Below are 27,944 nucleotides of genomic sequence, written 5' to 3'. Positions count from 1 at the left end.
ATCATATTAAGTACACCCATACATTTCTTCAGCTACCTTGGTAGATTTTCTTGCTTTCTCTGAAATTGCTGTTGCCTTCTTCTTCTTTTCAGTTTTCCGAGAGGATGATATTTTTTTCTTTAACTTCTGTGAATTGGATTTCATTTTACAGGGCAGGAGGAAGAAATAAATAAACAAATAAAATGGAGTCTGAAATAAGCCACCACCAGAGATTTGTGGGATAAATGCCCACCTTTGTAAAACTAGTGCACCATGTCAGACCAAAAGCAGTGTTTGCTTAGATAAGGAACAGGAAACCTGTGGCCTTCTATTGGTTGCTGGATGCCAACTCACATCAGTCCTAGCCAACATAGCCAATGGAGAGGAATGATGAGAGCTGTAGTCTAACAAGATCTGCATGACCAAAGGTCCCCTCTCCCAGGCAGAGGTTATCTTGGCATTTAAGTAGAGGAATCATTATACAGTGGTGGCCTGTATAATAAACGTAATCTGTTCTGGAAGACCGTTCGACTTCCGAAAGGTTCGAAAACTGAGGCGCAAAAGGCGGTCTGCCAATTCAAGAGACAATTGTGGAAAACAACAGATACACGCAGGAGAGCCCGTCCAACTTCCAAGGTGCGTTCGAAAACAGAAGCATTTACTTCTGGTTTTCAGCGTTCAAAAACCGAAACGTTTGGCAACAGAGACGTCTGATAACCAAGGTACCACTGTAGTGGCACATGAACTGTACATGCTCAAGGGCTCATTTTGAGAGACAGGGAGAACAGGAATCTCATTCCAGCTCTCTTTCAAACACCTCCACTGATATTGTCAGAGATCTATTCACAGCTTAATGAAGCAAAACATGCTGTCTTGTGGAGAAGAAAAGGCTAAGGAATAAACTCTACACAAATCCAGAGTGGAGTCCCTAAGATGGCTGGATGGTGCCTTCTACACTTCCTTCTGGCAACTCCTGCAGCCAAACTGGTGCCATATGTAGTGCTCCGCATTCTTTTGGACCACATCAGCAAGGCCAAGGGGGTGGGGTGAAGGTCTTGTTGCCTGGGCAGCCCAGGATCTCCATACACATTGCCCAGGCTTGCATCATAAAGAGGTCACTTCGGTGCTGCTAGCACAGCAAGAACAAGGAAGGCAGCTGTTATGAGTTACCAGTCTCTGCAGCCACTGCAGGTGCTGTGATTCTCCAGTGGTTTGACCTCACCTCCAGAGGTGCACTCCATTGTCTTTTGAGACAGATGGATGCCAGCAATTATCAAGCATATGCCAATTTAAGCCAGTAAAATATAGGCATCTTCTCTTACCTCTTTGGGGCTCTCACGATTGTAGGAATGTGGTGCTTCGTACAATTCACTTCTTTCTGCAAAACAGAGATGTTAGACAGCATTTTGCTTTGTGGGTGGGGAGGCATGGCTTCCTAACTCTGGGGATAAAAGAATGCTAATGGTGATTAAAGACCAAGTTGTTTTTTTTGCTCTAGTGACCTAAGAAATGCAACTGGAAATGGACCCAAGTGCCAGATTATGTATAAAACGGACTTGAGAGCTTTACTGGTATTGCAGCATACAAATGTTGAAACTCTAAGATCAACAATAAAATGTGTAGGAATATTGAAAAGAGAGTTATATCCATGGAATAATTATATAGAAAGTGCATAAAATGCATATGTGTTGTTGTTGTATGCAATGTTTGGGAGGAAATAAGACAGTAAATAACAAACTAAATATTGATGTATGTAATTTTTATTTCTTAATTATATTTTGTGGTAGTATGGCTGTATTGTTTTTTGAAACAAAACCATTCAATAAAAATTATTTTAAAAAAAGAAGAAAGTGCATAAAATGGCAAGAGAATAAGGTTATATAGAGTTCTATTAACATTGCTTCAAAATATCCTCTGTTAAGCTGCTATATTCCTCCTATTATTGATTAAAATTAATTCAATAAGAAGTCTAAAAAGAACTAGGCTAAAGAATATAAAAAAATGTATTCGTAGCTACCAAGCTGACATGGAGCTGATGGATAAAACTTAAGGGAAATCCTGCTGCAAATGTTGAATAATTTGAAAGAAATAGTTTATGAAAAAGATATAAATTGTAGAAGATCAACAACAAATATATAATACCAAATGGGGGAAATAAGAATTTAGTCAGAAAAACAACAATTATAAAATGTAATATAAAAAGAACTGAACAGTAAGAAAGCATGTTAATAGAAAAAAAGGAAAATGAGGAAATGTATGTAATCATAACTGTGAAAACATGTGAAGACAATCTATGAAATACACAGTTCAGGGAAAGAGCAAAAAACAAAGGGCCTCAAGAAAGAAAGGAACTCTTTCCCCTTCCTCACATATATCATTTTCTTCCCCTGTCAACACTGCAACTTTTTCGGTATCTCACCCATATGCACCCCAATTAAAGAACCACTTTAGCACTTAAACAGCCAAGCCAGGATACTTTGTAACATCAATCCCTCACTGCCAAAAGACAACCTTTTGCTTTGTTGTATCATCTTAATTGAGGAAACTGACAAGACCCAGACCATAAAGTTTACAGAGGCACCATTTGCTGGGAGGAGGATCTTATCTAGTTCGTTCCTTGGCACCAAAATCTCTCTGGCTCACATTCCAGTACCAGGAATGAGTGTCTCTGATCTTTAAGCTGAAAGAGAACTGTGGCTGCTTACCAACCAAGTTGTGTTTCAAGGTTTCTCCCTTCTATCCTCCCTTTTTTCCAGTACACTGGGGTCCAAACTGGTTCACACGAAGTGATTGTACCAAACGCTTGGATAACAAAGCCCCTAAGTTACGTGACAGTCAGATAGACTTGATATGCTGGGAAACCTGCTCTTTCACACACTGACAGTTATCCGACAAGGGGCCTTTTACACATTCCTGAAGTCTCCGAGAGAATAACCAGTCATCTCTGCAACTGCATTTGAAATACTGCTTTTTTTCACTGTGATTCCTGTTTCCATGAAGTCCTGTTTCCATGAAGACATGTCTTTTGCTACTGCTCTGCTGGGCAAATCAGGTGTTTTGCGGGCTAGAGCAGCAGCAAAAGGCGTGCATCTTTTGCTCCCGCTGTGTCTGGCAGACCAGCAGACTGGAGCCGGGCAGGGGTGCAGATCCTAGGCGCACCCATAGCTCCTAGACATCTCCATACAGTCACAAAAGGTTGCTTGCCAGTGGCAAAATGCAACTGGCACAATGGGAGCATCAAACGTTGATCCAAAAGGCTACACAGCTTGGAGAGAACCCTTTCATGCCAAGGAGACAATATTGTAAACACTAATATCTTTGTCCCTTCAGCTGGAACATGAAGATTCCCATTCTGAACTGCCCAATAAAAACAAACCTTCTGGGGAATAGCGATGACTTTTTTTCTGAACCAAGTAAGAGGGAGGGGAATCTCTCTCATATAAATTCTTTCGGTGTGGATTGTAGCAATATCCACAGTGACAGAAGCTGGTGTGCTCTCTCCTGTGAAAAGAAGCACATGACACTTGAAAAGTTGCGCCCGCCTGCATTTTGAACACATCATCAAGAGCCTGACTGTTGTTGCTTCCCTGCATCCCAAAACTCTAGGAACAGGCCAACTGGTAAGGTGGGTGGCTAAGACTAATTTGCACAAAACTACAGTCCCCATGGGACGCGGGTGGCACTGTGGGTTAAAGCCTCAGTGCTAGGGCTTGCCGATCGAAAGGTCGGCGGTTCGAATCCCCGCGGCGGGGTGCGCTCCCGCTGTTCGGTCCCAGTGCCTGCCAACCTAGCAGTTCGAAAGCACCTCCGGGTGCAAGTAGATAAATAGGGACCGCTTACTAGCGGGAAGGTAAACGGCGTTTCCGTGTGCGGCTCTGGCTCGCCAGAGCAGCAATGTCACGCTGGCCACGTGACCCGGAAGTGTCTTTGACAGCGCTGGCCCTTGGCCTCTTTGAGTGAGATGGGCGCACAACCCTAGAGTCTGTCAAGACTGGCCCGTACGGGCAGGGGTACCTTTACCTTTACCTTTCACAGTCCCCATGATTCACCAAGGGAAGCCAGATAGCTAAGCCAGTTTCATTTCAGTTTACAGTACAAATGTGGCCACATGAGTTCAGCCTGAAACCCATTCAATTCGGAATCCTTTCAATCTATCCTATTTTGCAACAGAACTCCCCATTTCCCATGGCTCATTTCTTTCTATGCATAAGCACCACCAAGAAGGCTCCAAATTATCCTAGTTGTCTCAGACTCCTTTCTTCTCTATGCCTGGCATCAATATCATTTTATATGATTCAAAACTACCCAGTTTCTAAAACAGAAGCCCGCTACCCTGGTGTTCCCCCACTGAGTTCCAAGAACTGTAGCCTTCTTGCAGGGCCGGCTCGTCCCATTTTGCTGCTTGAGGCAAAATGGGAAGTGCCACTCTGCTGAGCCCGGCCACCCTGCCGTCACTTGTGCTGTCTGCCCTGCTACCTCCACTGCTGGCAGAGAAGAAGCACTGTCACCAGCACTGATTCTGAGTGAGATTTCGCCTGAAATTGCATGAGATCTTGGCCAAAATCAGCACTGATGCTGCTGCCGCTGGCAGAGGGGTACCCACAAGCACTGATGCTTCTGCCGCCTGAGGTAGCAGCCTCATTCCACCTTACGGATGTGCTGGCCCTGCCCTCTAGCTTTGAGGGAATCTCAGGTTATGTTCTTGCCTGCAAGGGGACAAGTTGCTGCTTCCAAGGGATCGTTCTCGTCTGTGAGGAGATCTTGAACGGCGAATATGCAGTTCCCTTGAGGCATGGCTTGCTCTAGAATGCTGTGAATCACTGCTGTGTTGTCCCTTTTGTGAACGAGGGGACCGGTCGCTGCTTCCATGGGATCGCTCTCGTCTGTGAGGGGATCTTGAACGCTGAATACGCAACTGTTTTGAGGTCCTATTTGCGCTAGAATGCCTCAAATCACTGCTGTGTTGGTTCTTTGGTGAACTAGAACAGTATTCCAGCCATCTTTCTGTATCACTTTTTTGATCACAGGAAATGAGGCTGTGAGGTGGGGACTGTGAGAGCACCTGGCAAAAGAGCAGGGTGGTCAAATAAGGTACAACAGCAATTTTGTTCATTTGACAATATTTATTTAATTGCCAAAAATCTCTAAGAAGTTTATATAAGTTAATATAAAACAAGTCTCCCCTCTTCTTAAATATCTTACTGCTTTCAGTGAGAACTCAGGAGAACCCAAATGCTAAGCAGACACAGCTAAACTTTTCCTGATCTGGGCTAGGACTTTGGACTCATGGACTCACTGCTGCCTGGTGCTACAAGCTGTCTCCTTTTTCTCTATCCCTCTCTAGCTCTCTTCCGAGGACCCTTTCCTTGTCTCAGTTTTGAGTCTCCCATCCTTGTAGAGCCCAATCATTAGTGCTCTTAGTTTGATTATCCCAGAATCCTTACAAACAATGATTAAAACCACAGTCATGCATTTAGGATGCCCTGAAAGCCACGTTTTTATTTGTGACCAGGAGACTAGTGAGAGGGTCCCTCTTTTCCCATTTTCTTTTTAATACTCCCCTTCATGTCCTTTAGAGCAATAGCAGGGAACCTTGGGCTCTCCAGAGGTTGCTGGACTACAGTTCCCATCAGCCCCAGCCAGTGTGGCTAATGATAAAGGATGATGGGAGTTTTAGTCTAACAACTTCTGGAAAGCCAGAAGTTGTTAGAGAGTTGCTTTTCTTGCTCCTCTCTTGCCAGCTATTTTCCTCCCACCCCTTGCCTGCCTTCTTGATTCCATTCTTTCTCCACCTACAGCTCCCTCCATAAAAATAATTTTCATCATTTTTCAACTTACCAAGTCACTGTCATGTTCAGAGACTCTGTGACACTTTCCAACTTCGTTCACGTTGCAGGGTGGCGCCTGACGATCTTCAGGGGCCCATACATTTTCAGCCTGGAAAGAAGCAGTAGGGTAGGAAGATTAATGATGCCAGATTGGAGAACGAGGACAGCAATGAAATATAAGGATAAGCAATATTCTTCTAGGTAATAAAAGAACATCCCACTTGTGAGATCCTGCCCCTTATTGTTACCACCATTTCTACCCCACAGGAAGCAGTGTGCCACAACAGGGAGCCTCTGAATTGTTGCCATGCCTGGGGAAGGCAGGGCCTGGTGAAAGAAGAGACATCTTCCTCAAGACCAGTGGGGAGGGGGGGAGAATAAAAACCACTACAGCCGAGAGAAGGGTCACGTGGAAATAGGAAGGAAATGACTCTGAAGGTTCTGAGATGGCAGCAGGCAGAAAAGGACAAGCTAAAAAATGAAAATATGAAAGGGGAACATTTTATTCATTATGTTTGCTGTGGTATTTTTTGCCTAGTAAAATGCGTAGTGTGGAAGAAGCCCTTGTTAATGAAGCACTAGAAGCTGAATTAAAAGTTCCATTTGAGTTGCCCCTTTGGGATTTTCTATCCCACCTTGCAGAACTGGTTACAAATGGATTGGCTAGGGAAACCCAGCCAGATAGGCGGGGTATAAGTAATAAAATTATTTTTTATTATTATTATTCAGAATTTACTAAGTAGGCCCAGCTATGTTCTCAGGGATCAAAGACACAAAGATGTTCCCGCACTCTTACCTTTTCTTTTTCTTTTCTGTAAATGATATTTATTAATTTTTCCATTTTAACAAGCCAATCAAACCACATTAAACATTCCAAATTATACAAATTATCCAATAATCAAACAATCCAAATGTTATGCCAAATTATAAATTTTTGGGTGGACTTCCTATGCTCTGAGGTTGGGGGGGGGGTTCTAATCATCTCATATTTCTGTTGGTTATTTTGCAGATTAGTTGTGCTGCAGAAGGTATGACCTATTCAACAGGGTACTGAGAGAGCTACATGCTGCTCTTTATATACTATACCCAATCTCTGACACTGCTTGATTACCACAACTTAACAGCACCTGCTATACTGCTTCACAGCTGTAAAACTAGGTCATGTTATTTGCTCTGGCCTTTAAAGAGATACACATCTTGTGAAACAATAATGAACCTTAATATTTAAAGAAACCCTTCAACAATTTCTGCTGCTTTTCATAATCATTTCCGATAGTTCCCATAAGTCATTCTGATGTTAATCTTTCATTGTTTTCAACAGCCTCCGAGTTCATCCGGCAAGCGAGATAAATCAAAACAGTGTGTTTCTGTGTGGGTTATGTCTTTCTTTCTTTCTCTTTCTTTCTTTTTCTTTCTTTCTCTTTCTTTCTTTGTGCTTCCAATCCAGCTATAGCATTCCACTTTCACTTTCTGATTTTTATAGTTGCTTGCAACATTCCAATATGGAGGAGATCTGACTTTCTGCCAGTTGTACCAGGCATATGTCCAAAGTTTCTCCACCTTATCTCGTCCAAGCAATTAACGCCAACAGCCTTGATTTTTCGCTTGCAAAGCCATTTCCACACAGTTATTAATTGTTAGAACCATATTACATCAGTAAATGCAATATTCTCCAGTCTCGCTTGCTTGGATAAATAATCCGGTAGTCAGTCCTTCCAGACATTTTGCCAAGTAACATAGCAAAACAAAGTATCAAAGTGAAACAAAGAAGGCTCACCCCCCCCTTTCGTTCCGACACACTAGCTCCATGCAGATGATAATCCTCCTTCCACTTGAATCCTTTAGCACCTCAGTGGCTGAATTAATTAGCAGAGTAATTTCTCCTCCCTCACTTAGAGCATGTCCATGACTTAAATCCAATTTTTCATCTTAAGAAATTGAAGTTTGTTGCTCACGGAGGTGACTTTGGAGAGTTGCCAAGAAACGCAGGGTGCTTTCCATCCAGCGGCCCCTGCCCCCCCATTCCTTCCGGATTTGGGGCCAGGTGTTGGGGAAATGAGGATGAGACTGCCACGCCTGACCCTGGGGGAGTTGGGAGGCTGATTACTCCAATCTCAGCCTCTAATTACCCATGCAAACGGCTGCGATGGAATTCCAGCCTCCTCCATGACACCAAATCGGAAGTCCCTCTCAGTCTTACCTTTTCATATTTTTTCTCTCTCACCAGCACAGGCACAACACGAACATCACTCAGGGTACTTGGGAGGTTGGAGGAGCTAGGAGCTAGCACAGCAGAGGACTGATAGAGGTCTTCATCCTTAAGACTGCTGGTGATTTGGGTCTGCATCAGTTTCAAGTGAAAACAGGGTTAGAATAGTCTGAGACGAGTAAATGACTGGCTAGTGATACAAGAAGTTTTGTTTCCTCATTTCTAGGACATACCCTCCCCCATCTCTCTTGCCAATTCTTCCCACATTATCTCTATTACTTGTAACATAACAATCTGATGCAGACCATTTTTTAGGCTATAAATATTGAACTGGAAACTTAGCCAAAGCAGTGAGGTGTGCTAGAATTTCACCCGTCCTTGATTCTCAATCTGATTCCTATGTGATTTAAAATTAAAACAAGACAGTTTGGCTCTGTAGCAATATAACAGGAGTTGATAAACACTGGGGTGAGAAAAGGATTCGCCTGGTCAATATTTTACAACAGGTAATCCTCTCAGCTCAGAAAGTGGTTTTCTTCCTGCCGGATACAGGATTCTCCATCATGTAAATTAAAGTGGAACAATATGTGCTTCCCAGTAAGCCACAGACCAGTAGAAACTGGCCATAACCCAAAGTTAACTTTAAGATGATTTTTTTAACTCTTTTAGAAGGTTGCAGAAGAACCCTCCTCATTTACCCTCCTCTCTATTCCTCCTACCGTACTTGATATTTTGAAACCAACTCTGACTTTAGAATCCTTTCAAAAGCCGTTTACTTCCAGGGAAAGAAGGAGAGTGTAATTTAATACCAGTTCAATGTCTTCCTTTCCCTCTGAATGATTAGCATTTATGGTCTCAGGTAGGAATAGTATTTCTACAGCAGGAGGTGAGCCAACTGTCAGGAGTTTCATTCTCTCTTGTGCTGCAGTGTGTGACTACTAGATCACATGCTCTGTGTGTTGACATTCCATTCTTTGGAAGCGTGCGAACAGAAGGAACTGTACGCCGCTTTGGTCTTCTTTGTTCTGTTGTTGTCCTCTCAGAGAAGAAACATGCCATAATGGCTCTGTTCTTTATTTTGATCCTGTAAATAAATCACTAAACCCAGATGCTACATATCCTCAGTCTCAGCTTCTTCTAAGCTCTGCTGCTTGCTTGAACATCCGAAGGAGTGAATGCTGTGCTATGCTGTGTTATGTGTTTTGGACCAGTGCCAGAAGAAGGCCATCTCCCACCCAGAAGCACCAACACCAACATGGCTGAAATGGTCTTTGGGTGGGATGGCTTCCAGCTTCAGGAGAGAAATAAATATTAAGGACTGTGGGTTTGCAGGGATAAGATCCTAATTGCAATCAATATGACCAAATATAATGCCTGAAAAGTTCCATTTGAGTTGCTTCTTTGGGATTTTCTACCATACCTTGCAGAACTGGATACAAATGGATTGGCTGGGAAAACCCAGCCAGATGAGCAGGGTATAAATATTATTATTATTATTATTATTATTATTCAGAATATACTAAGTAGGCCCTGCCATGTTCTCAGGGATCAAAGACACGAAGAAGCTCCCGCAGTCTTACCTTTTCATATTTTTTCTCTCTCACCAGCACAGGCACAACATGAACATCACTCAGGGTACTTGGGAGGTCTTCATCCTTAAGACTGCTGGTGATTTGGTTCTGTATCAGTTTCAAGTGAAAACAGGGTTAGAATTGTCTGAGATGAGTAAATGACTGGCTAGTGAAACACAAATGATCAGTATTGTTTCCTCATTTCTAGGACACACATTCCCCCATCCCTCTTTGCCAATTCCTCCCACATTATCCCAGTTACTTGTAACAGAACAAGCTGATGCAGAACATTTTAAGGCTATAAATATTGGACTGGAAACTTGGCCAAAGCAGTGAGGCATGCTGGAATTTCACCCCTCCTTGATTCTCACTCTGAATCCTATGTGATTTAAAATTAAAACAAGACAGTTTGGCTCTGTAGCAATACAACAGAAGTTGATTTACCCTCCTCTCTATTCCTCCTACCGTACTTGATATTTTGAAAAAGGCTAACCAACTCTCACTTTAGAATCTTTACAAAAGCAGTTTACTTCCAGGGAAAGAAGGAGAGTGTAATTTAATACCAGTTCAATGTCTTCCTTTCCTTCTGAATGATTATCATTTGTGGTCTCAGAAAGGAATGGTATTTCTACAGCGGGAGGTGAGCCAACATGGCTGTAATCGTCTTTGGGTGGGATGGCTTCCAGCTTCAGGAGAGAAAGAAATGTTAGGATGTTAGGAAAGAAACTGTGGGTTTGGAGGGATCAGATCCTAATTGCAATCAATATGACAAAATATAATGCCTGAGTGTTTCATGCAAGGGCAATTCAAGTACAGTGGTGCCTCGCAAGACGAAAAGAATCTGTTCCGCGAGTCTTTTCGTCTTGCGGTTTTTTCGTCTTGCGAAGCAAGCCCATTAGCGGATTAGCGCTATTAGCAGTTTAAGGGCTATTAACGGCTTTTTAAGGCTTAAGGGATTAGCGGTTTAGCTGCTAAAAGGCTATTAGCAGCTTAGCGCTTCAAAAAAAGGGGTTGGGGAGCGGAAAAAAACCTCAAAAATTTTCGTCATTTTCGTCTTGCGAAGCAAGCCCATAGGGAAATTCGTCTTGTGAAGCACCTCTGAAAACGGAAAACCCTTTCGTCTTGCGGGTTTTCCGTCTTGCGAGGCATTCGTCTTGCGGGGCACCACTGTACTTCATAAACATGCTTCCATTGCCACCAACAGAAAACTGTACAAAAAGCATGAAAAGCAATTGTAGCCACTGCAGTGGCTTTGCAAAGTTCAAACATTCCTTTTGCCATTCCTCCCACAGCTTTAGCTCACAAAAGTCACTGCAAACGTAAACAAAACCCATGTCCCTTTTGTTTTAAAAACTGGGTTCCCCCCCCCCATTTGTTTTGTTATATGATTTGGGTTAAAAAAAATATATTTTTTAAAAGATCTTACACCTGAGAGGTGGGAAAGTCCCACTACACAAGCAAAAGCCATTCCACTCATGCAATGAATTCATTGGATCCTACCCAAAGTGCTTTTACTTGATGGCTTCAGTTAATGCAAACCCTAAATCACGTGACAAGATTAGATAGGCTTGTGGTCTGTAAATAGCCTGTGGATTATTATTTATTAAAGTTACCTGTCACTTTTTTAGCAAGGTAACTCAAAGCAACTTACAATCAATCACATACACTAAAATTGGCATATAACAAAACAAAGAAAAATGTAAATGGCAATCCTGTTTTAAAAGGCAGGAGCCCACAAATAATGAAAAGTCAAACACTGGGTTTGCTATTATGCAGAAATAAGAGCAAATCACAGTTAATACAAACTCCAGTTTGCTGATCACCTCCAACTCATTGTTTGAGATCATGGTTTGTCAGGACCAAAACAAACATGGTCTGTGGCAGGGTCAGAATTTAAAACAAACCATTTGTTTTCTTGCTATGTCTGAACCCAGAATATTCTCCAGACCATTAGCAACAACTTCCCAACAATTGTCATCTTAGTCACAAGCTTGCCTCCACACTTTAAAGGGCTAGAAATATCCATTTTTTAAAGCAGCAACAACAAATTGCTCAGGATTTGAACAAGACCTTGTGGAGCACAAACAGCCTCATTGCTTATCCCTTTTTAGGACTACTCCAAAACATGACAAGGCTTATACATTTGCAGAGTCTTTTGTAAAATACCAGCTCCAAATAAACTAAGAACTTAGCACCAAAGAATGCCCTAGGCCTAGGCAAATATTCACAGAACTTTCAGCAGAAGATGGGCAGCAGTTTTCTAGCAATCAACTCAATGGTGACAGCTAACTAATTGAAAATAAAGCCCTCATCTCCAAAACAATAGGCAGGATACCAATTTCATCCTAGCTTACTTCACCCAAATGGCTGACTTGCAAAGGGGGGAAAAAGTGGTTCATACCAATACAGGCAGTTCCTTTTTTGTAGTATGAATGCCTTCTGTGGTCACAAGTGGTGACTGGTCTTCTATAGATGCTTCAGCAGATGGAAAAGGTAAGGCCTGGCTGGGAGGTTGTTCAGCTGCCTGCCTATCTTTCAACTCCACCTGCAAAGTTGTGTAGGTAAGGAGAAATTCTGTTGTTCCAGTGGGGAGGGGAACTCAGCCCAAGCTTCAGAGAGAAGACTTCAACAAGACAAGAGTATCCCTATATCCCAAGCAATCTTTACAAACTTATTACAGTGGTACCTCTGGATGCGAACGGGATGCATTCCGGAGCCCCATTCGCATCCTGACGCGAACACAACCCGCGTCTGCGCAGGTTGCGATTTGGCGCTTCTGCACATGCGTGTGACGTCATTTTGAGCGTCTGCGCATGCGTGAGCGGCAAAACCCGGAAGTAACGGGTCGCCACAGAGCGCAACCCAAAAATGTTCAACCTGAAGCTACTTCAATCCGAGGTATGACTCTACTAAGAGTGAGAGTCCCCTCTTCTCTTTGAACCACAACTAGATACACCCAAACAGTACCACAGCCACAAAGAAAAAGAAGCAGGAAGATTGTAAGAATAGAAGAAATAAATAAAAAGGGCTTCGGTTTTCTGTCTGTCAGTTTATATATAAAAAGATTATTCAAAATATTTACTCCAGGATGATATCCAACTGTTCCTCCTTCTGTTAGATTATAATTGCCCAGTCTTCAGACCCAGACATCTCAAGTTCATTCATTTTGACACCCCAGCCTCCCTAGTCATTAAAAGGCACATCTCATATAATATGGCTGTAGAAATCACTACTAAGGGATTATACAACAGCAATACAGAATGAAGAAACAAAGCACTTACACCTCACCTTTCTCATCCTAGCTACCCGTCTCCTTTGTAAAGTAAATCTTGTATTCTGTTCGCAAATCTAGGCTGAAGATGTGACCTCTAAGAGAGTTTATTTGACGTAAGGGCATGGGAAGAGAAAGATGAAGCAGCAGCGGGCATGAAGAGAGGAAAGAAATCCTGTAGAGCATTCAGGAAAAGTAAAAACAAAAACAGGAGGAACCTCTAGAGAATACACTTGAGTACACCACTGCAGCAAGGCTATAGGAGGGAAGAGTTTAATTGGTATGCCCATGGGCTTTAACACAACTGGAGATTATACACAAACATTGCATGAAGGAGAGTGTGGCAGAAGGAGTCCAAATTACCAGCAGTTCTTATTTGACAATGGCAGCACCAGAAGACATAGTGGAGGAAGGTATAAAAGGCCACAAAGGGGGTGGGGTGGGAGACATACAGGGCCCCGGGTTGCCTCAGCCTCAATTTCAATCTTTCCATTGGCTCCCCACAGTAGTGATCCTACCAGCACAAGCCTCCTTAACCAGGAGAGCTGGGCATAGGGAGGTCTCTGCCTAATCCAACACTACCCCAGTCTGGAGAAGGTGCATGTGCAAATAGCAAAAAAATAAGCTTCCATGAAAATTCAGAGGATGACTCTGTGAGGCCTATGAGGGTCTCAGAGTATGAATGGATATGAGTGAGTAAAGCATGTGACTCTGAAGATAAAGAGATTCTGAACATAGAAATAGATTCTGAAGAAGAAAAGGGGACTGTTGAACCAGCTAATGTAACGTAATGAACAGGATGGGCAAGCAGATGTACCAGATGTTTGGATGTCTCAGAGGGCATGCTGAGACAAGTAAGTGTTCTCAAAGGACATGCTGAAACAAATGCCTGTTCATGAAGATAATAGGGGGAATCAGCATGACAGAAGCTATCAACTAGACCAACCCCCTGCAATACAAGAAGGTGTAGTTGTCCCATACAGGGATCGAAACTGAAACTATATAAAGGCTGGAAAGTCCCCGGCACAAGGTGTTGCTATCCTGCTGCTGAGGTGGCAGCCCAAAGACTCTTAAAAGAAACTGATAAATTATTTTAGTGGGTCCACCCATTTGGTAAGTATGAATGAGAGGAGAGAATGAGTTATTATTAGTTATTACCTGTTACGTCAAGACATCTTGTCGCAATCACAACCCGCTGTGGCAAATCTTAACTAATTAACATTAATTATTAAGTAGTTGTCTTCATTCATTAACCTTTGATTAAATATAACCAGTCTCAATGGTTGATTCCATTGTTCCAAACTGACTTATGATTAAGTGACATTATTGATTCAGTGCATGTTGTAATTCAAATTTTTATAGTGATTATGAACACTCTTCTACTGACGGTGGGTTAGCTACAACTCACATACTTATGCTATGCTACAAAAATGGATTGAAATGACACAAGAAAATCTGAGCTTTCTCCTTCATGTGTATGTACATAACCACACACAGAGAGAGAATGAAAAAGGTAGCTAACGAAACAATAAAGGTAAAGGTACCCCTGCCTGTACGGGCCAGTCTTGACAGACTCTAGGGTTGTGCTCACTCAAAGAGGCCAAGGGCCAGCACTGTCCGAAGACACTTCCGGGTCACGTGGCCAGCGTGACATCGCTGCTCTGGCGAGCCAGAGCCGCACACGGAAACGCCGTTTACCTTCCCGCTAATAAGCGGTCCCAATTTATCTACTTGCACCCAGGGGTGCTTTCGAACTGCTAGGTTGGCAGGCGCTGGGACGGAACAGCGGGAGCGCACCCCGCCGCGGGGATTCGAACCGCCGACCTTTCGATCAGCAAGCCCTAGGCACTGAGGCTTTAACCCACAGCGCCACCCGCGTCCCAAACGAAACAATACCAGGTCACTTTTCACACTTCCTGAGCAAGGGTTGGGCTCTCCAGTCTCAAGAGGTGCACATGGTTCAACTGCAGAGGAGGAACAAGTTATGCCTGGAAGAGTCCCAGCCCAGAGAAAAACAAGTCACAAATCCCCACTACTCAGGCCTGCTCCAACACATGGGCACACTTGTACACTGGCAGGCGGCACAAGCCAAATACTAACAGCAGTGAAATTGAAGCCAAAGAATCCACACCCCTATGCAAATGAAAAAGAGAAGGTTTTTCATACCACCACAGGTTCTTCCTTTACTGTGGCTGGAAGGCCTTCTGCTGTCTTGGGTGGAGCGTGCACAGGTGACATAGGGGCAGTCTCGCTGGGAGGGTCTTCAGAGGTCTGACTGTCTTCCAACCTGACCTGCATAGATTTGTTAGAGGATGATGATCACAGAACTATAGAGTTGGAAGGGACCCCCAGGAGAATTGAGTGCAACCCCCTCCAATGCAGGAATGATGAGGATGACTGCTTTCTCAGTGGAGAGTTGAACTTAACCCAACCAGTGTTGAGAGACGATACTTGAACAAAAATGGCCTTGTATCCCAATAAAATATTACTGCTAAGGTGTGAGGCTTTTTTATTATTTAGAATACTTACATCCAGCTTTCTACCTGATGTAAAGTTCTCCCAGTCACAACAGCTGATACCAATTTTAATGGGGTTTTATTGTGATAATATTTTTGAACTAATCTTGGGAGCCTCAGGTTGCTACATTTTAGTACAAGATACGTCCCTGGCCTACCCTTATCTTGAGCTCAGGTTGGGCATAACCAGCCTTGCGTGGGAGACTGTGGGAACATCACTATGCAGGCTCAGCAACTCAGCAGACCGGACAGCTATGTACGTGCTACGCTCGCTTCAGGGTTATGGTGCCCAGCTATCAATAGGTGAAAACATATAGGGCTGGGGGGTGGGGTGGGGAAGGAGGGCTACTTTCATCCATTTAGAAGTTTCTGGAAGCAGTGGTCAGCAGCTGAAGTTACACTGAGATGAAACACTCACAGATGACTGACCAACAAATGCTGTCTGCAAACTGCTGCATCACGACTGCCGATAGACTGTGTTTGCCTAAGCCGTTGCTAAAGAGAAAGGACTGAAACCTAAGTATGCTGTTACAGCTATTGCTATTATGATTGTAAATAGTGCTACTATGATGCATTTATGACCAGTCAAGCAATAAATCACTTGAGTAAGTTGTACAAGGCCTGTGAGTGTTTTTTCTCAAAGTGTAGCTTCAATTGCTGACCACTGCTTCCAGAAACACTGCTAAATGGACGAAAGCTTCTAACAAGGTGCCTACACACAAGTATTCTCATGCAGCGAAAGGGTGATGCACTGTGACCTTTAATAGAGACATGGAGGTCACTAGGGATGCCATCTTCCACCCATATCGCACATCCCAGCTACATCTGCTCTTAGTAATGTTTAGGGAGCTGTTTACCTCAATTTCTTCTTTTTCCTTTGATGGCACTTCCTGTTTGCTCTGTGGGCATGTTGAGGAAACAGAGGGCAAATGAAAACTGAAATCCTTTGCAGACATGATGGTTTTGCTGGACTTCTGATCCACCTAAAGAAATGCCAAGCAGGAAGGGGGAAATGAGCAAATAAGAGACATTTATATTACTGCTGCCAGTGCTGTGTTTGCTTTAGGATCCAACACGGCTCTGGAAAGACTCACTGAAAACCTGTTTTGGATCCCAAGGAATCTTGGGAATTATAGAACTATGAGAAGGATTGCAAGGTTATTTCATTTTTAAAGGGTCTGCCACTGGAGAGCCACTGCCAGTCAGAATAAGAAACAATGTTCATACAGATCAGGGCCTGGAGAACTGGAGCCAGATGCTGTGTTTCCCCCACCCTTGGGGGGGGGTCATTTTGAAAGATGGGCAGGCTGGCTCATCCATCAATCGCTTGATAGCACTACGAGGTCAAGTGATCCATTTCCCCTTTGTAGCACCGGGGGAGGGCGGATTTTGGCCCAGTTAAGTGAGGATTGAAGTTACAACCAATAAGCACTGACTTCAAGCAACACTTTCTGCTGGGTCTGTTGTGCTAGAGAACCCACACAGCAGAGGCAGGGAGGGGTGAAACAGAAAGACAGGAGACAGATCTAGATGGAATCATGGGAGAAAGGGAAGGAGGAAGAAAAGGAACTCTCATTGATTGTGGGGAGGGGGGATGAGAGAAATGAGCCCCCACAGAGTGCTGCAACACTACTTAGAGGTTTCCTTTCAATCAAGCAGTATGCAGATTTTGTTAAATAAGCCACATTTTGACAAACATCAGAACACATTTCCAGGATTTGTTTCTACATTTCCATTCAGTTAATGCATAAACCTTTATTCTCTCAGCAACCAGGTAAAGCCATGTTACTCTTCAAAATATTACAAGTTCTTCCTGCTCTGAGAAACCACAGGGAAAACATCCCTTCACAGCAATTACCTTGGACGTGTCAGTTTCTTTCCTCAAACTTGAATTCTTCTGCCCTTGTTTAGATTCTGGTGTTGCTGATGGTCCTCCAGTTTTTTCAGAATTATTTCCCTTTTTATTTGGCTGTAGCACAGGAATAGAAAGATGAGTCTAGTGCTGCAAACTCTAGCTTGTTCTGACAGAGCTTCAGCACCTTTACCAACAAAAATGTAGCAGGTGAAGCCTCCCCCCGCCCCTGCCTTTGGTGTTGTCATGAAGTGATGGGGAAAGCTTCTCTAGCTATTCCCCCCATGTTAGACAGCTGTTCAAGGCACAAGAGCCGTGTTGGAAAATAATGTCGACAAACCCTGAACAGTGGGATGTCAAAAAGAGGCAAAATGGCAAATTTTGCTTGTGTATCTCAGAGGCAGTCTGAATTAGTTAGCTACTTCTTCAACCATACAGACCAGGCACATAGTCTTGAGAAATCTTCTTCCCAAACTTTACCCCACATCACACCATCCCTTGATCTCTGCCCCACGTGTAAGAGACACCCTCCCTGTAGGAACTAGCCACAACATAGATTCATCGCTTACCGTCATATTGATTAAGCACGAAGAACGGGATGAGTTTTTAGAACGACCTTTTCCTGCAGATAGAGAAACAAACTCAGCATGCAATGCCTCTGCCGCAACCTGAGAGTTTGGATGTGTGGGACAACTTTCCTTTGTTAAGTCTTTCCAGGGCAGATGGATTAGTACTGGAGTTTCAGTTTCAGTTTCAGATAAAGGTAAAGGGACCCCTGACCATTAGGTCCAGTCATGACCGACTCTGGGGTTGCGGCGCTCATCTCGCTTTACTGGCCAAGGGAGCCAGCGTACAGCTTCTGGGTCATGTGGCCAGCATGACTAAGCCGCTTCTGGCAAACCAGAGCAGCGCACGGAAACACCGTTTACCTTCCCGCCGGAGCAGTACCTATTTATCTACTTGCACTTGACGTGCTTTCGAACTGCTAGGTTCGACCTTCTGATCAGCAATTCCTAGGCTCTGTGGTTTAACCCACAGCGCCCCCCGCATCCATGCTCTTCCAAAGATCAGGTAAAAGAGAGGAGAGACTCTCTCAGTGGATAGAGCAAATGCTTTGCACTCATGAGGGTGCCACTTTCAAATCCTAGCATCTTCAGGTAGAGCTAGAAAAAGTTTCTATTGGAAGCTTTGGAGAGCCATTGCCAGCTACAGAGTGACTGGGTAGAATGCAGTTTCCTACAACATATTCCTGAAAACTCCTGCTGTTATTTATTGTACAGTGGTACCTTGGGTTACAGACGCTTCAGGTTACATATGCAGAAATAGTACCTCGGGTTAAGAACTTTGCTTCAGGATGAAAACAGAAATCGTGCTCCAGCGGCATGGCAGCAGTTTCAGGTTAAGAACGGACCTCCGTAACGAATTAAGTACTTAACCCGAGGTACCACTGTATTTATCTACAGAGCAGGAAATCTATGACAAGCTTTTAATTTGAGCCAGTCTTCACTCGGGGCTCACCAACCTTAGCTTTACACTACAATTCTAAGGACAGCTCCAGGCTTTCCATGTCTGTGTCCAAACATTATTTTTTGCCACACTGCTTTCCCCAAGAAAACCTACGCTTTACCGCTGAATTGAAGCAAATGGTAAAGATCAGGTTCTCCTGAGGAAAGTGTGAGGCAAGGGGGGGGGGGGAAGCCCTCAGACAAGGACTGGGAAAGTGCAGGCCTGTGCCTAGAAAGCACAGGGCAAAAGCCATGTGTGGACAAGCTCTAGATCCCCACTCTACGATATTTGAAGCAATATTAACGAAGACTACTTTTGAGTACATGCTAAATGCCCGTGTCTTTTCTCTAAGCACAAAGCTGTCCCTGCCACACATCTGGAACAGGCACTCCTAGCAGAATTGAGCCCCAGAACCTCTCCTTTTTTATTTAGCTGCTTCGGGTTTCAACTGCAGATCTTGGAAGCTCAATGAGCCAAACAGGTCAGCCTAGCAGGGCCATTCTCTCAACCAGGGAGGCTGGTTCTAGTGAAAAGCAAGCTTTTGATATTGGGAGAAGTGAACTAGTACAACTGAAACCCAGAAATACAACCCCAAGGCAGATAACGTGGACATTTCACCACATTATTATTATTTTGTTCATGTTTGTACCACTTAATAAAAATCTAAAAATAATTTAAAAGTGGCATTCAGTAACATTTCCTAAAAGATAAAAACAAAACTATCTATCACAAATAAAACTGTGCTCATTCAACCACAAACATAGCATGGATGAGTGAGATTTTACGGGGGCACTGTCCACCACGTAACTGTGAAATGGGTAGAGGATCAGAGAAGGAGATGGTCCAATATTCAGTCCCACATATATCTTTTCAGCCTTGCCTCTGTTTTTGGTTGTTGCTCCCAAATATTTAGCACTATGTTTAGCTCCTCTAGGATGGCCTCGGCTGGAATGTGCCCCACTGAAATATCCTTGAGAGTGATTCCAACCACGGCCTCTGTAAGCAGCGTTGTAGTTGTGAGGTTTGCCACGATGTACCCTGAAGAAACACAAACACGGTATTCTGCATAAGCTGCCTTTACTGTCATCAGTCATGAGCTGTAAACCAGAGTTGGTCAAGTCACCTTAGAAGATTCAGCTCAGCATAGCCCAGGGATGGGGATCAGTAGCCACCCATATGTGGTTCAACTTCAGCTCCCATCACTCCCAGCCAGCATGACTAATGGATGTTTTGTAGTTTTGACTTGCTAGATGAACAAACAGCCTGCTGAGCTGCTTTTTTAGAAATGTTAATTTTAACGTCTTATTAGTTTTTACGTTGCTTCATAACTTAATTCATAAGCTACTATGAAAATACATTTTGTTAAAAGTGTGGGATGAACATATTCATGTTCTGCTAGAAAGTTTAAAGTTTAGCATCTTTTTATTAGTTTTTAGTTTGTTTATTAACTTGATTTTGTCATTAATTTATATTATACTTTGAAAAAGTGGGGACAAATATGTGTATAGGTAAAGGTAAAGGTACCCCTGTCCGTACGGGCCAGTCTTGACAGACTCTAGGGTTGTGCGCCCATCTCACTCAAAGAGGCCGGGGGCCAGCGCTGTCCGAAGACACTTCCGGGTCACGTGGCCAGCGTGACATCGCTGCTCTGGCGACCCAGAGCCGCACACGGAAACGCTGTTTACCTTCCCGCTAGTAAGCGGTCCCTATTTATGTACTTGCACCCGGGGGTGCTTTCGAACTGCTAGGTTGGCAGGCGCTGGGACCGAACAATGGGAGCGCACCCCGCTGCGGGGATTCGAACCACCGACCTTTCGATCGGCAAGCCCTAGGCGCTGAGGCTTTAACCCACAGCGCCACCCGCGTCCCTGGACAAATATGTGTACATGCATATATAATATGAATAAAAATAAAATGCAGAAGTCACTTACCAAGCAGGTGGTGTATCTGGGCAGTAGTTGTTGTCCTGCTGCCAATCCCAAGAGTCCCTCCAATAGTTTGCATTTTGCGAATTCTGGGCAGGGGAAAACATTTCACACTGTTACTAACCCACAACTAGACTAACTGGTCAAAACAGGAAAAGGGAAAGAACAGTTTTGAAAATGCAAGAACTGCAGCTTACTAACAGCGGATAGCTCACCTCCAAATCTCAGGTACCAGAAGCAATGCAGCAACCCCAGTTTCCCTCCTTTGTAACTTTTATAACTTACTTGATGATTCTTGTTTAGATTATTAATTGGTCAATGCTGCCAGCTCTGCTTCTTTCTTTCTTCATTTGTCCCCATGCCATGTCAGATGTTATTTCAACCCAAAAGATATTGGAAGTTATAGTCCAAGACTGCCTGGAGGGCCACAGGCCCCCTTTCCCCATCCTAAAGAATGGTGTTCAAGGTAGAGAAATGTGAGTGCTGACTCGTAAGATTCTGCTAGCTGATGCTTACTGGAAGCATTGGAACAGGGAGTTAGAATATGCTGTACAGTCTAAACAATGGAATTTGCTTTAGTATCCATATTTTCCTTTAGATTTAAAACTCAGACTGATTCAGCAAAAACTGGTACTTTGGGTATACTGAACTCCACAACATCTTTATAGGAAGGCACTGTTAATTAAAACTTTAAAACTACAATTTGACTGGTATTATATACAGTGGTGCCTCAGATTACAGACACTTCAGGTTACAGACTCTGCTAACCCAGAAATAGTACCTCAGGTTAAGAACTTTGCTTCAGGTGGTGGCACGGCAAGCCCCATTAGCTAAAGTGATACCTCAGGTTAAGAACAGTTTCAGGTTAAGAACGGACCTCCAGAACAAATTAAGTTTTAACCCGAAGTACCACTGTACATTTATTGTGTGTCCCACTAATTTTATGAAACAACTCATTTTTAGAATTGGGAAATATTGTGCTCGCTTCAGCAGCACATACACTAGAATTGGGAAATATTATTGAGCAAAAAACAACGGTAGAAAGGTTTTTGTTAAAGCTCTTTTTCTGCAGAAAATGATCAAGCTCCCTGAATGTTATCTTCATTCCTTAGGGACAAAAGCCATTCTAGATTGCTGCAGCTTTCAGTAATAGATATTCTATTTCTTTTACAGCATAAATATATGTTAAAATTACTTGAGTCAACCAAAGATCAAGACAGTGTTGGGGAGGGTAAAGAAGACTTAACCAAAACAGCAACAACAACAACTTACGGCTGTATAAAACCCAGGTCCATACTGTTGCCTACCCCAGAACTTGGGGTAACCCCTCTCCATATTTCAAGCCCTGTGGAAGGAGGTAAAAAAAAAAGACATTTCAGGATACTTTCAGCTTTTCAGCCATTACTGTGCAAATTAACCAGGCAATTCAGAGTACAGGCCAAGCCTCTTCCTTCCTCAGTTGAACAGCTGCCTGTCATCTCAGGTCACATTCAGCCAGTTGACCTAGGCTCTGCCCTAGGGAATCAGACAGAGATAAAATCATCAATTCCAGGTTCTAGGGCAAGGCTGGGAAACATTTGGCCCTCCAGCTGTTGCTAAACTACAACTTCAATCAATCTCAACAAACACAGGTAATGACCAGAACTATGGGACTCGTAGTTCAACAACATCTGAAGCAGTAAAGCGTCCACACACCTGATCTAGGGCATGCCCAGAAAGTGGAAGGAGTGCAATGGTACCTAGAATCATAGAATCATAGAATCATAGAATCATAGAGTTGGAAGAGACCACAAGGGCCATCGAGTCCAACCCCCTGCCAAGCAGGAAACACCATCAGAGCACTCCTGACATATGGTTGTCAAGCCTCTGCTTAAAGACCTCCAAAGAAGGAGACTCCACCACACTCCTTGGCAGCAAATTCCACTGTCGAACAGCTCTTACTGTCAGGAAGTTCTTCCTAATGTTTAGGTGGAATCTTCTTTCTTGTAGTTTGTATCCATTGCTCTGTGTCCGCTTCTCTGGAGCAGCAGAAAACAACCTTTCTCCCTCCTCTATGTGACATCCTTTTATATATTTGAACATGGCTATCATATCACCCCTTAACCTCCTCTTCTCCAGGCTAAACATGCCCAGCTCCCTTAGCCGATCCTCATAAGGCATTGATTCCAGGCCTTTGACCATTTTGGTTGCCCTCCTCTGTACACGTTCTAGTTTGTCAGTGTCCTTCTTGAACTGTGGTGCCCAGAACTGGACACAGTACTCCAGGTGAGGTCTGACCAGAGCAGAATACAGTGGCACTATAACTTCCCTTGATCTAGATGCTATACTCCTATTGATGCAGCCCAGAATTGCATTGGCTTTTTTAGTTGCCGCGTCACACTGTTGGCTCATGTTAAGTTTGTGGTCAACCAAGACTCCTAGATCCTTTTCGCATGTACTGCTCTCAAGCCAGGTGTCACCCATCTTGTATTTGTGCCTCTCGTTTTTTTTGCCCAAGTGCAATACTTTACATTTCTCCCTGTTAAAATTCATCTTGTTTGTTTTGGCCCAGTTCTCTAATCTGTCAAGGTCGTTTTGAAGTGTGATCCTGTCTTCTGGGGTGTTAGCCACCCCTCCCAGTTTGGTGTCATCTGCAAATTTGATCAGGATGCCCTTGAGTCCATCATCCAAGTCGTTGATAAAGATGTTGAATAAGACCGGGCCCAAGACAGAACCCTGTGGCACCCCACTAGTCACTCTTCTCCAGGATGAAGAGGAACCATTGATGAGCACCCTTTGGGTCCGGTCAGTCAGCCAGTTACAAATCCACTGAGTGGTAGCATAGTCAAGACCGCATTTTACCAGCTTCTTTACAAGAATATCATGGGGCACCTTGTCAAATGCCTTGCTGAAATCAAGGTAGACTACATCCACTGCGTTCCCTTCATCTACCAGGCTTGTAATTCTGTCAAAAAATGAGATCAGGTTAGTCTGACATGACTTATTTTTCAGAAATCCATGCTGACTATTGGTGATCACAGCATTCCTTTCTAGGTGCTCACAGATTGTTTGCTTAATGATCTGCTCCAGAATCTTCCCTGGTATTGATGTTAGACTGACTGGGCGGTAATTATTTGGGTCCTCTCTTTTCCCCTTTTTGAAAATAGGGACAACATTTGCCCTCCTCCAGTCTGCCGGGACTTCGCCTGTTCTCCAGGAATTCTCAAAGATGACTGCCAGTGGTTCTGAGATCACATCTGCCAGTTCTTTTAATACTCTTGGATGCAGTTCATCTGGCCCTGGAGACTTGAATACATCTAAACTAGCCAAGTATTCTTGTACTATCTCCTTAGTTATTCTGGGCTGTGTTTTCTCTGCTGAATCATTTCCTCCAAATTCTTCAGGTCGGGCATTGTTTTCTTTATCGGAGAAGACTGAGGCAAAGAAGGCATTGAGGAGTTCAGCCCTTTCTGTGTCCCCTGTTTGCATTTCACCATCTTCTCCTCTGAGTGACCCCACTGTTTCTTTGTTCTTCCTTTTGCTACGAACATACCCATAGAAGCCTTTTTTGTTGCTTTTAACCTCTCTAGCAAGCCTGAGTTCATTCTGTGCTTTAGCTTTTCTGACTTTGTGTCTACACGTGCTGGCTATTTGTTTGAATTCCTCTTTGGTGGTTTCCCCCCTTTTCCATTTTTTGTACACATCCTTTTTTAATCTTAATTCAGTTAAAAGTTCTTTAGATAGCCACCCTGGCTTCTTTAGGCACCTTCCATGTTTCCGTCTCATTGGTATTAACCTCGGGTTAAGTACTTAATTCGTTCTGGAGGTCTGTTCTTAACCTGAAACTCTTCTTAACCTGAAGCACCACTTTAGCTAATGGGGCCTCCTGCTACTGCCGCACTGCCGGAGCACGATTTCTGTTCTCATCCTGAAGCAAAGTTCTTAACCCAAGGTAATATTTCTGGGTTAGCAGAGTCTGTAACCTGAAGCGTATGTAACCCGAGGTACCACTGTATCTGCTTTAAAACAGCGAAAGTTACAGTGGTACCTCAGGTTACAAACTCTTCGGGTTACAAACACTTTAGGTTACAAACTCCGCTAACCCGGAAGTACCTCGGGTTGAGAACTTTGCCTCAGGATGAGAACGGAAATCGCGCGCCAGCAGTGGGAGGCCCCATTAGCAAAAGCGTGCATCAGGTTAAGAACAGTTTCGGGTTAGGAACAGACCTCCGGAATGAATCAAGTTCATAACCCGAGGTACCACTGTACTCTGCTTATGCACAAAGGTACTCAAGCGAAGGTGGCAGAATTGTTTTTAAAACAAAGCATGATATTTCTAGTTTATAACTGAACTCAAGAGTTGCCCATAGCTTCTCACTTTGTTGCTATCTAGATCAGAAGTGGGCAGACTTTAGGTGTGAGAAAGGTTGCATCCACATCATACATTTAAAGCACTCTTATACAACATTAACAACCATGGCTTCCTCCAAAGAATCCTGGGAACTGTAGTTTGCTGCCAGGGGAATTGTAGCTCTACTAGGAGTAAACAACAGTTGCCAGGATTCTTCAGGGGAAGCCATGATTCTGAAAGTGGTATAAATGTGCTTTAACTATATATGGTGGAAATCAGTCTTGTGCTATGATGAATGTTTGTTCCATCTGCATAGGCATTTCAGCTTGTGAGGTGATGATGCCCTCAACCCCCCCCCCCAGCACACTGTTTTGGGGTTCTCCCAACTCTCCCATGTGGGGGGAAGGGGGGATCTGCATTGTGCAAGCGGAGGTCATTGCACAAGACTTCCACTGAAAGGGCTCGGTAGCTGAATCCTGCCCATAGCAAAGCAACAATATGCCATTTAGAGTAATCATGAAATGATAAATGGTGCCTGCAAAGTCCTTGCATGGTGCTCATCAAGATCCACACATATTTAATTTTTTGGGGTCACGAAAAGAGTTCGGCTGCTATCATTGTCAAACTTGACCTGTGGGAGCATGTGGAGCTAACAGTCTGCCACACTGGCTAAACCCAGTTCTTCTCCTCTGTCTTCTATCCATCATCCTACTGCCAAACTTTGTCATGCTGTCTGCTCTAGATCTGGAATGGTTTGAGCTACAAAATGATCCAAGGGTAGGAGCAACTCCTCTATGAGGAAAGATTTCAATATTTTCAGTTTATTAAAAATGTGAACAGCGAGGACATGACAGAAGTTTATGGGATTTTGCATGGTGTGGAGAAAGTGGATAGGGTCATCTAAGCAAGCTGAATGTTGAAATATTTAGGACAGACAAAAGAAAGTACATCTTCACACTGTAGCCAAATAGCCACATAGGTAGCCCCTTTGCCCAATTTAGAACGTGCCTTTCTGTATTGTATGCTTCTCTCCGTATTTCTGTATTCTTGTTTTTCTTTTCAGTTTACCAAAGCTGTGCCATTATTTGCAAGTGAGGAGAGCATGAAGCACTTGTAGGGCCCCCTGCTCAGTTAACAGAGTTTAGGTATGCATACTAGTGTAAAAACAAGGGACACAGGTGGCGCTGTGGGTTAAACCACAGAGCCTAGGACTTGCCAATCAGAAGGTCGGCGGTTCGAATCCCTGTGACGGAGTGAGCTCCCGTTGCTCGGTCCCTGCTCCTGCCAACCTAGCAGTCCGAAAGCACGTCAAAGTGCAAGTAGATAAATAGGTACCGCTCCTGCGGGAAGGTAAACGGCGTTTCCGTGCGCTGCTCTGGTTTGCCAGAAGCGGCTTAGTCATGCTGGCCACATGACCCGGAAGTTGTCTGCGGACAAACTCCGGCTCCCTCGGCCAATAAAGCGAGATGAGCGCCACCACCCCAGAGTCGGTCACGACTGGAACTAATGGTCAGGGGTCCCCTTTAACTTTACTAGTGCAAAGGAAAGGCTGGTACAGAGTCAATTACACTGACCAGAGCCAGCTGGAAGATCATAGAACTGCAGAGTTGGAAGCAGGGTGGATTTGATTTAAATCATGACATAAATCACTAGTCAGTAAAGACTTGATTTAAATCATTTTTTTACAGAAAGACTAATTCTTGCTGGTATAATCTTAATATTTACAACTAGATGAAGGTTTCATTTTTGGAATAATAAATTTTCAGTGTCGTTTTTACATTTATATCAAAAATTACCGATTTGGTTATACTATTAGAAATACATAGACCGATAATTATGAAATTATTGTGAGGTTTAATAAGTTAACTGCTTATATTTGGACAACTTTTCTGCTGTACTTTATTGGAAGAAGAAAAATAATCATTTCCTTCATAACAATTTAAACAATTTATTTAACTAAAACAATAACATTATAGCATATGTATCCATGTTGGTAAACCAATGTGGTTAAACAATTTAAAACAAAAACAAAAACTTAGACTGAGTTTAGCACACATGAAAAACAAATCCTTATTCCTGATGAACAGCCTTTGGACTATAATGTAACTTAAATAGAAAACTCTCTTTAGAAAGATGTTTTCTCCAAAAGCATTTTATTTTTTAAAAATCCGATTTAAATCTTAAAAATCTGGTTTTTTTAAAAAAAAATCATTGATTTTTATCCACCCTGGTTAGAAGAGACCCTGAGCATCATATAGTCCAATCCCCGATTGAGGAAGAGACCTTGATAAGATACAGGGAGTTTTAGGTAGAAAACAACTCCAAATATGGGGTGTCTAACTTTAAGGTCAGGTAAAGAACCATGAGCTGTTCAGATGTTGCTGTAACCAATAATATTGCAGAGATGATACAGGCATGAGGGCTTCATGTATTTAGAATGCCATATAGATGCCTTGAATTCTTGTATTGCGGCCTCAGCTTTTGGAATTATCCACTGGGGCACCTTTCTTTCTTGCTGCAGTAAGTAATAAAGCTGCTCTTTCCACCACACCTTTTGTCTTGAATTGGGAAGAAGGACGAGGCCTATTTTCAGGGTAACAACGCAGCATATAGTTAAATTATGGCATTTACTTCTACATGAGGCCACCAACTTGGACGGTTTTAAAGATTAGACAAATTCACAGTGCGTAAGGCTACCAACCACAATGGCTGCATACTATTTGGGTAACGGAGGCAGTAAGCAATCTGAACACCAGTTGCTGCAAATCACAGTGAATAAAGGGTGAGATGGAGAAATCTGGGCAATCCTCCGCAAAAAAAGCTTAACAACTCTGTGCCATCTCCCCCCATTTTTTAAAATTTGGAGGCATCTCATATACAGAAAAAGATGGTACTCTGGTTGGCCTGTTATTTTCGCCCACCCATAGGGAACCCACTTAAGGACTCTATACGGGCTC

General features: G+C 43.3%; 1 protein-coding gene and 2 long non-coding RNA genes across 5 annotated transcripts in view; 2 read left to right on the top strand and 1 right to left on the bottom strand.

The window, feature by feature from the left end:
* The window catches only part of LOC310679857 (uncharacterized protein), a 34,267-nt gene that overhangs the window by 4,652 nt on the left and 1,671 nt on the right, over positions 1-27,944 (bottom strand). Inside the window, exons 3-18 of one of the 2 annotated variants that reach the window (XM_083445691.1) lie at positions 21,930-22,002; positions 20,664-20,746; positions 19,613-19,770; positions 17,796-17,848; positions 17,233-17,343; positions 16,232-16,357; positions 15,025-15,150; positions 11,989-12,132; positions 10,151-10,273; positions 9,597-9,695; positions 8,008-8,148; positions 5,818-5,916; positions 4,686-5,041; positions 3,356-3,480; positions 1,302-1,357; positions 37-126 (exon numbers count right to left, since the gene is read on the bottom strand). In XM_083445691.1, the coding sequence (XP_083301817.1) occupies positions 37-126; positions 1,302-1,357; positions 3,356-3,480; positions 4,686-5,041; positions 5,818-5,916; positions 8,008-8,148; positions 9,597-9,695; positions 10,151-10,273; positions 11,989-12,132; positions 15,025-15,150; positions 16,232-16,357; positions 17,233-17,343; positions 17,796-17,848; positions 19,613-19,770; positions 20,664-20,746; positions 21,930-21,992 (1,953 nt within the window). In that variant the 5' untranslated portion in view covers positions 21,993-22,002. The remainder of the gene's footprint in view (positions 1-36; positions 127-1,301; positions 1,358-3,355; positions 3,481-4,685; positions 5,042-5,817; positions 5,917-8,007; positions 8,149-9,596; positions 9,696-10,150; positions 10,274-11,988; positions 12,133-15,024; positions 15,151-16,231; positions 16,358-17,232; positions 17,344-17,795; positions 17,849-19,612; positions 19,771-20,663; positions 20,747-21,929; positions 22,003-27,944) is intronic. The other variant, XM_083445692.1, reaches the window with a different exon arrangement.
* Positions 888-1,618, top strand: LOC310679978. Its single transcript, XR_014512577.1, has 2 exons — positions 888-1,276; positions 1,478-1,618. It is a non-coding gene; the product is annotated as an uncharacterized lncRNA (long non-coding RNA).
* The window catches only part of LOC310679992, a 52,047-nt gene continuing 41,946 nt past the window's right edge, over positions 17,844-27,944 (top strand). Inside the window, exons 1-3 of one of the 2 annotated variants that reach the window (XR_014512596.1) lie at positions 17,844-17,970; positions 18,265-18,533; positions 21,392-21,437. This is a non-coding gene — a long non-coding RNA (uncharacterized lncRNA). Of the gene's footprint in view, positions 17,971-18,264; positions 18,534-21,391; positions 21,438-27,944 lie in introns of those variants that run through there. The other variant, XR_014512595.1, reaches the window with a different exon arrangement.

This window comes from Podarcis tiliguerta (assembly GCF_965153285.1).
Source record: "Podarcis tiliguerta genome assembly, chromosome: 6".
In the NCBI taxonomy this organism is placed as follows: Eukaryota; Metazoa; Chordata; class Lepidosauria; order Squamata; family Lacertidae; genus Podarcis; species Podarcis tiliguerta.
Note: the sequence above shows the minus strand (reverse complement) of the source record. Positions and strands in the feature narration are given on the sequence as shown.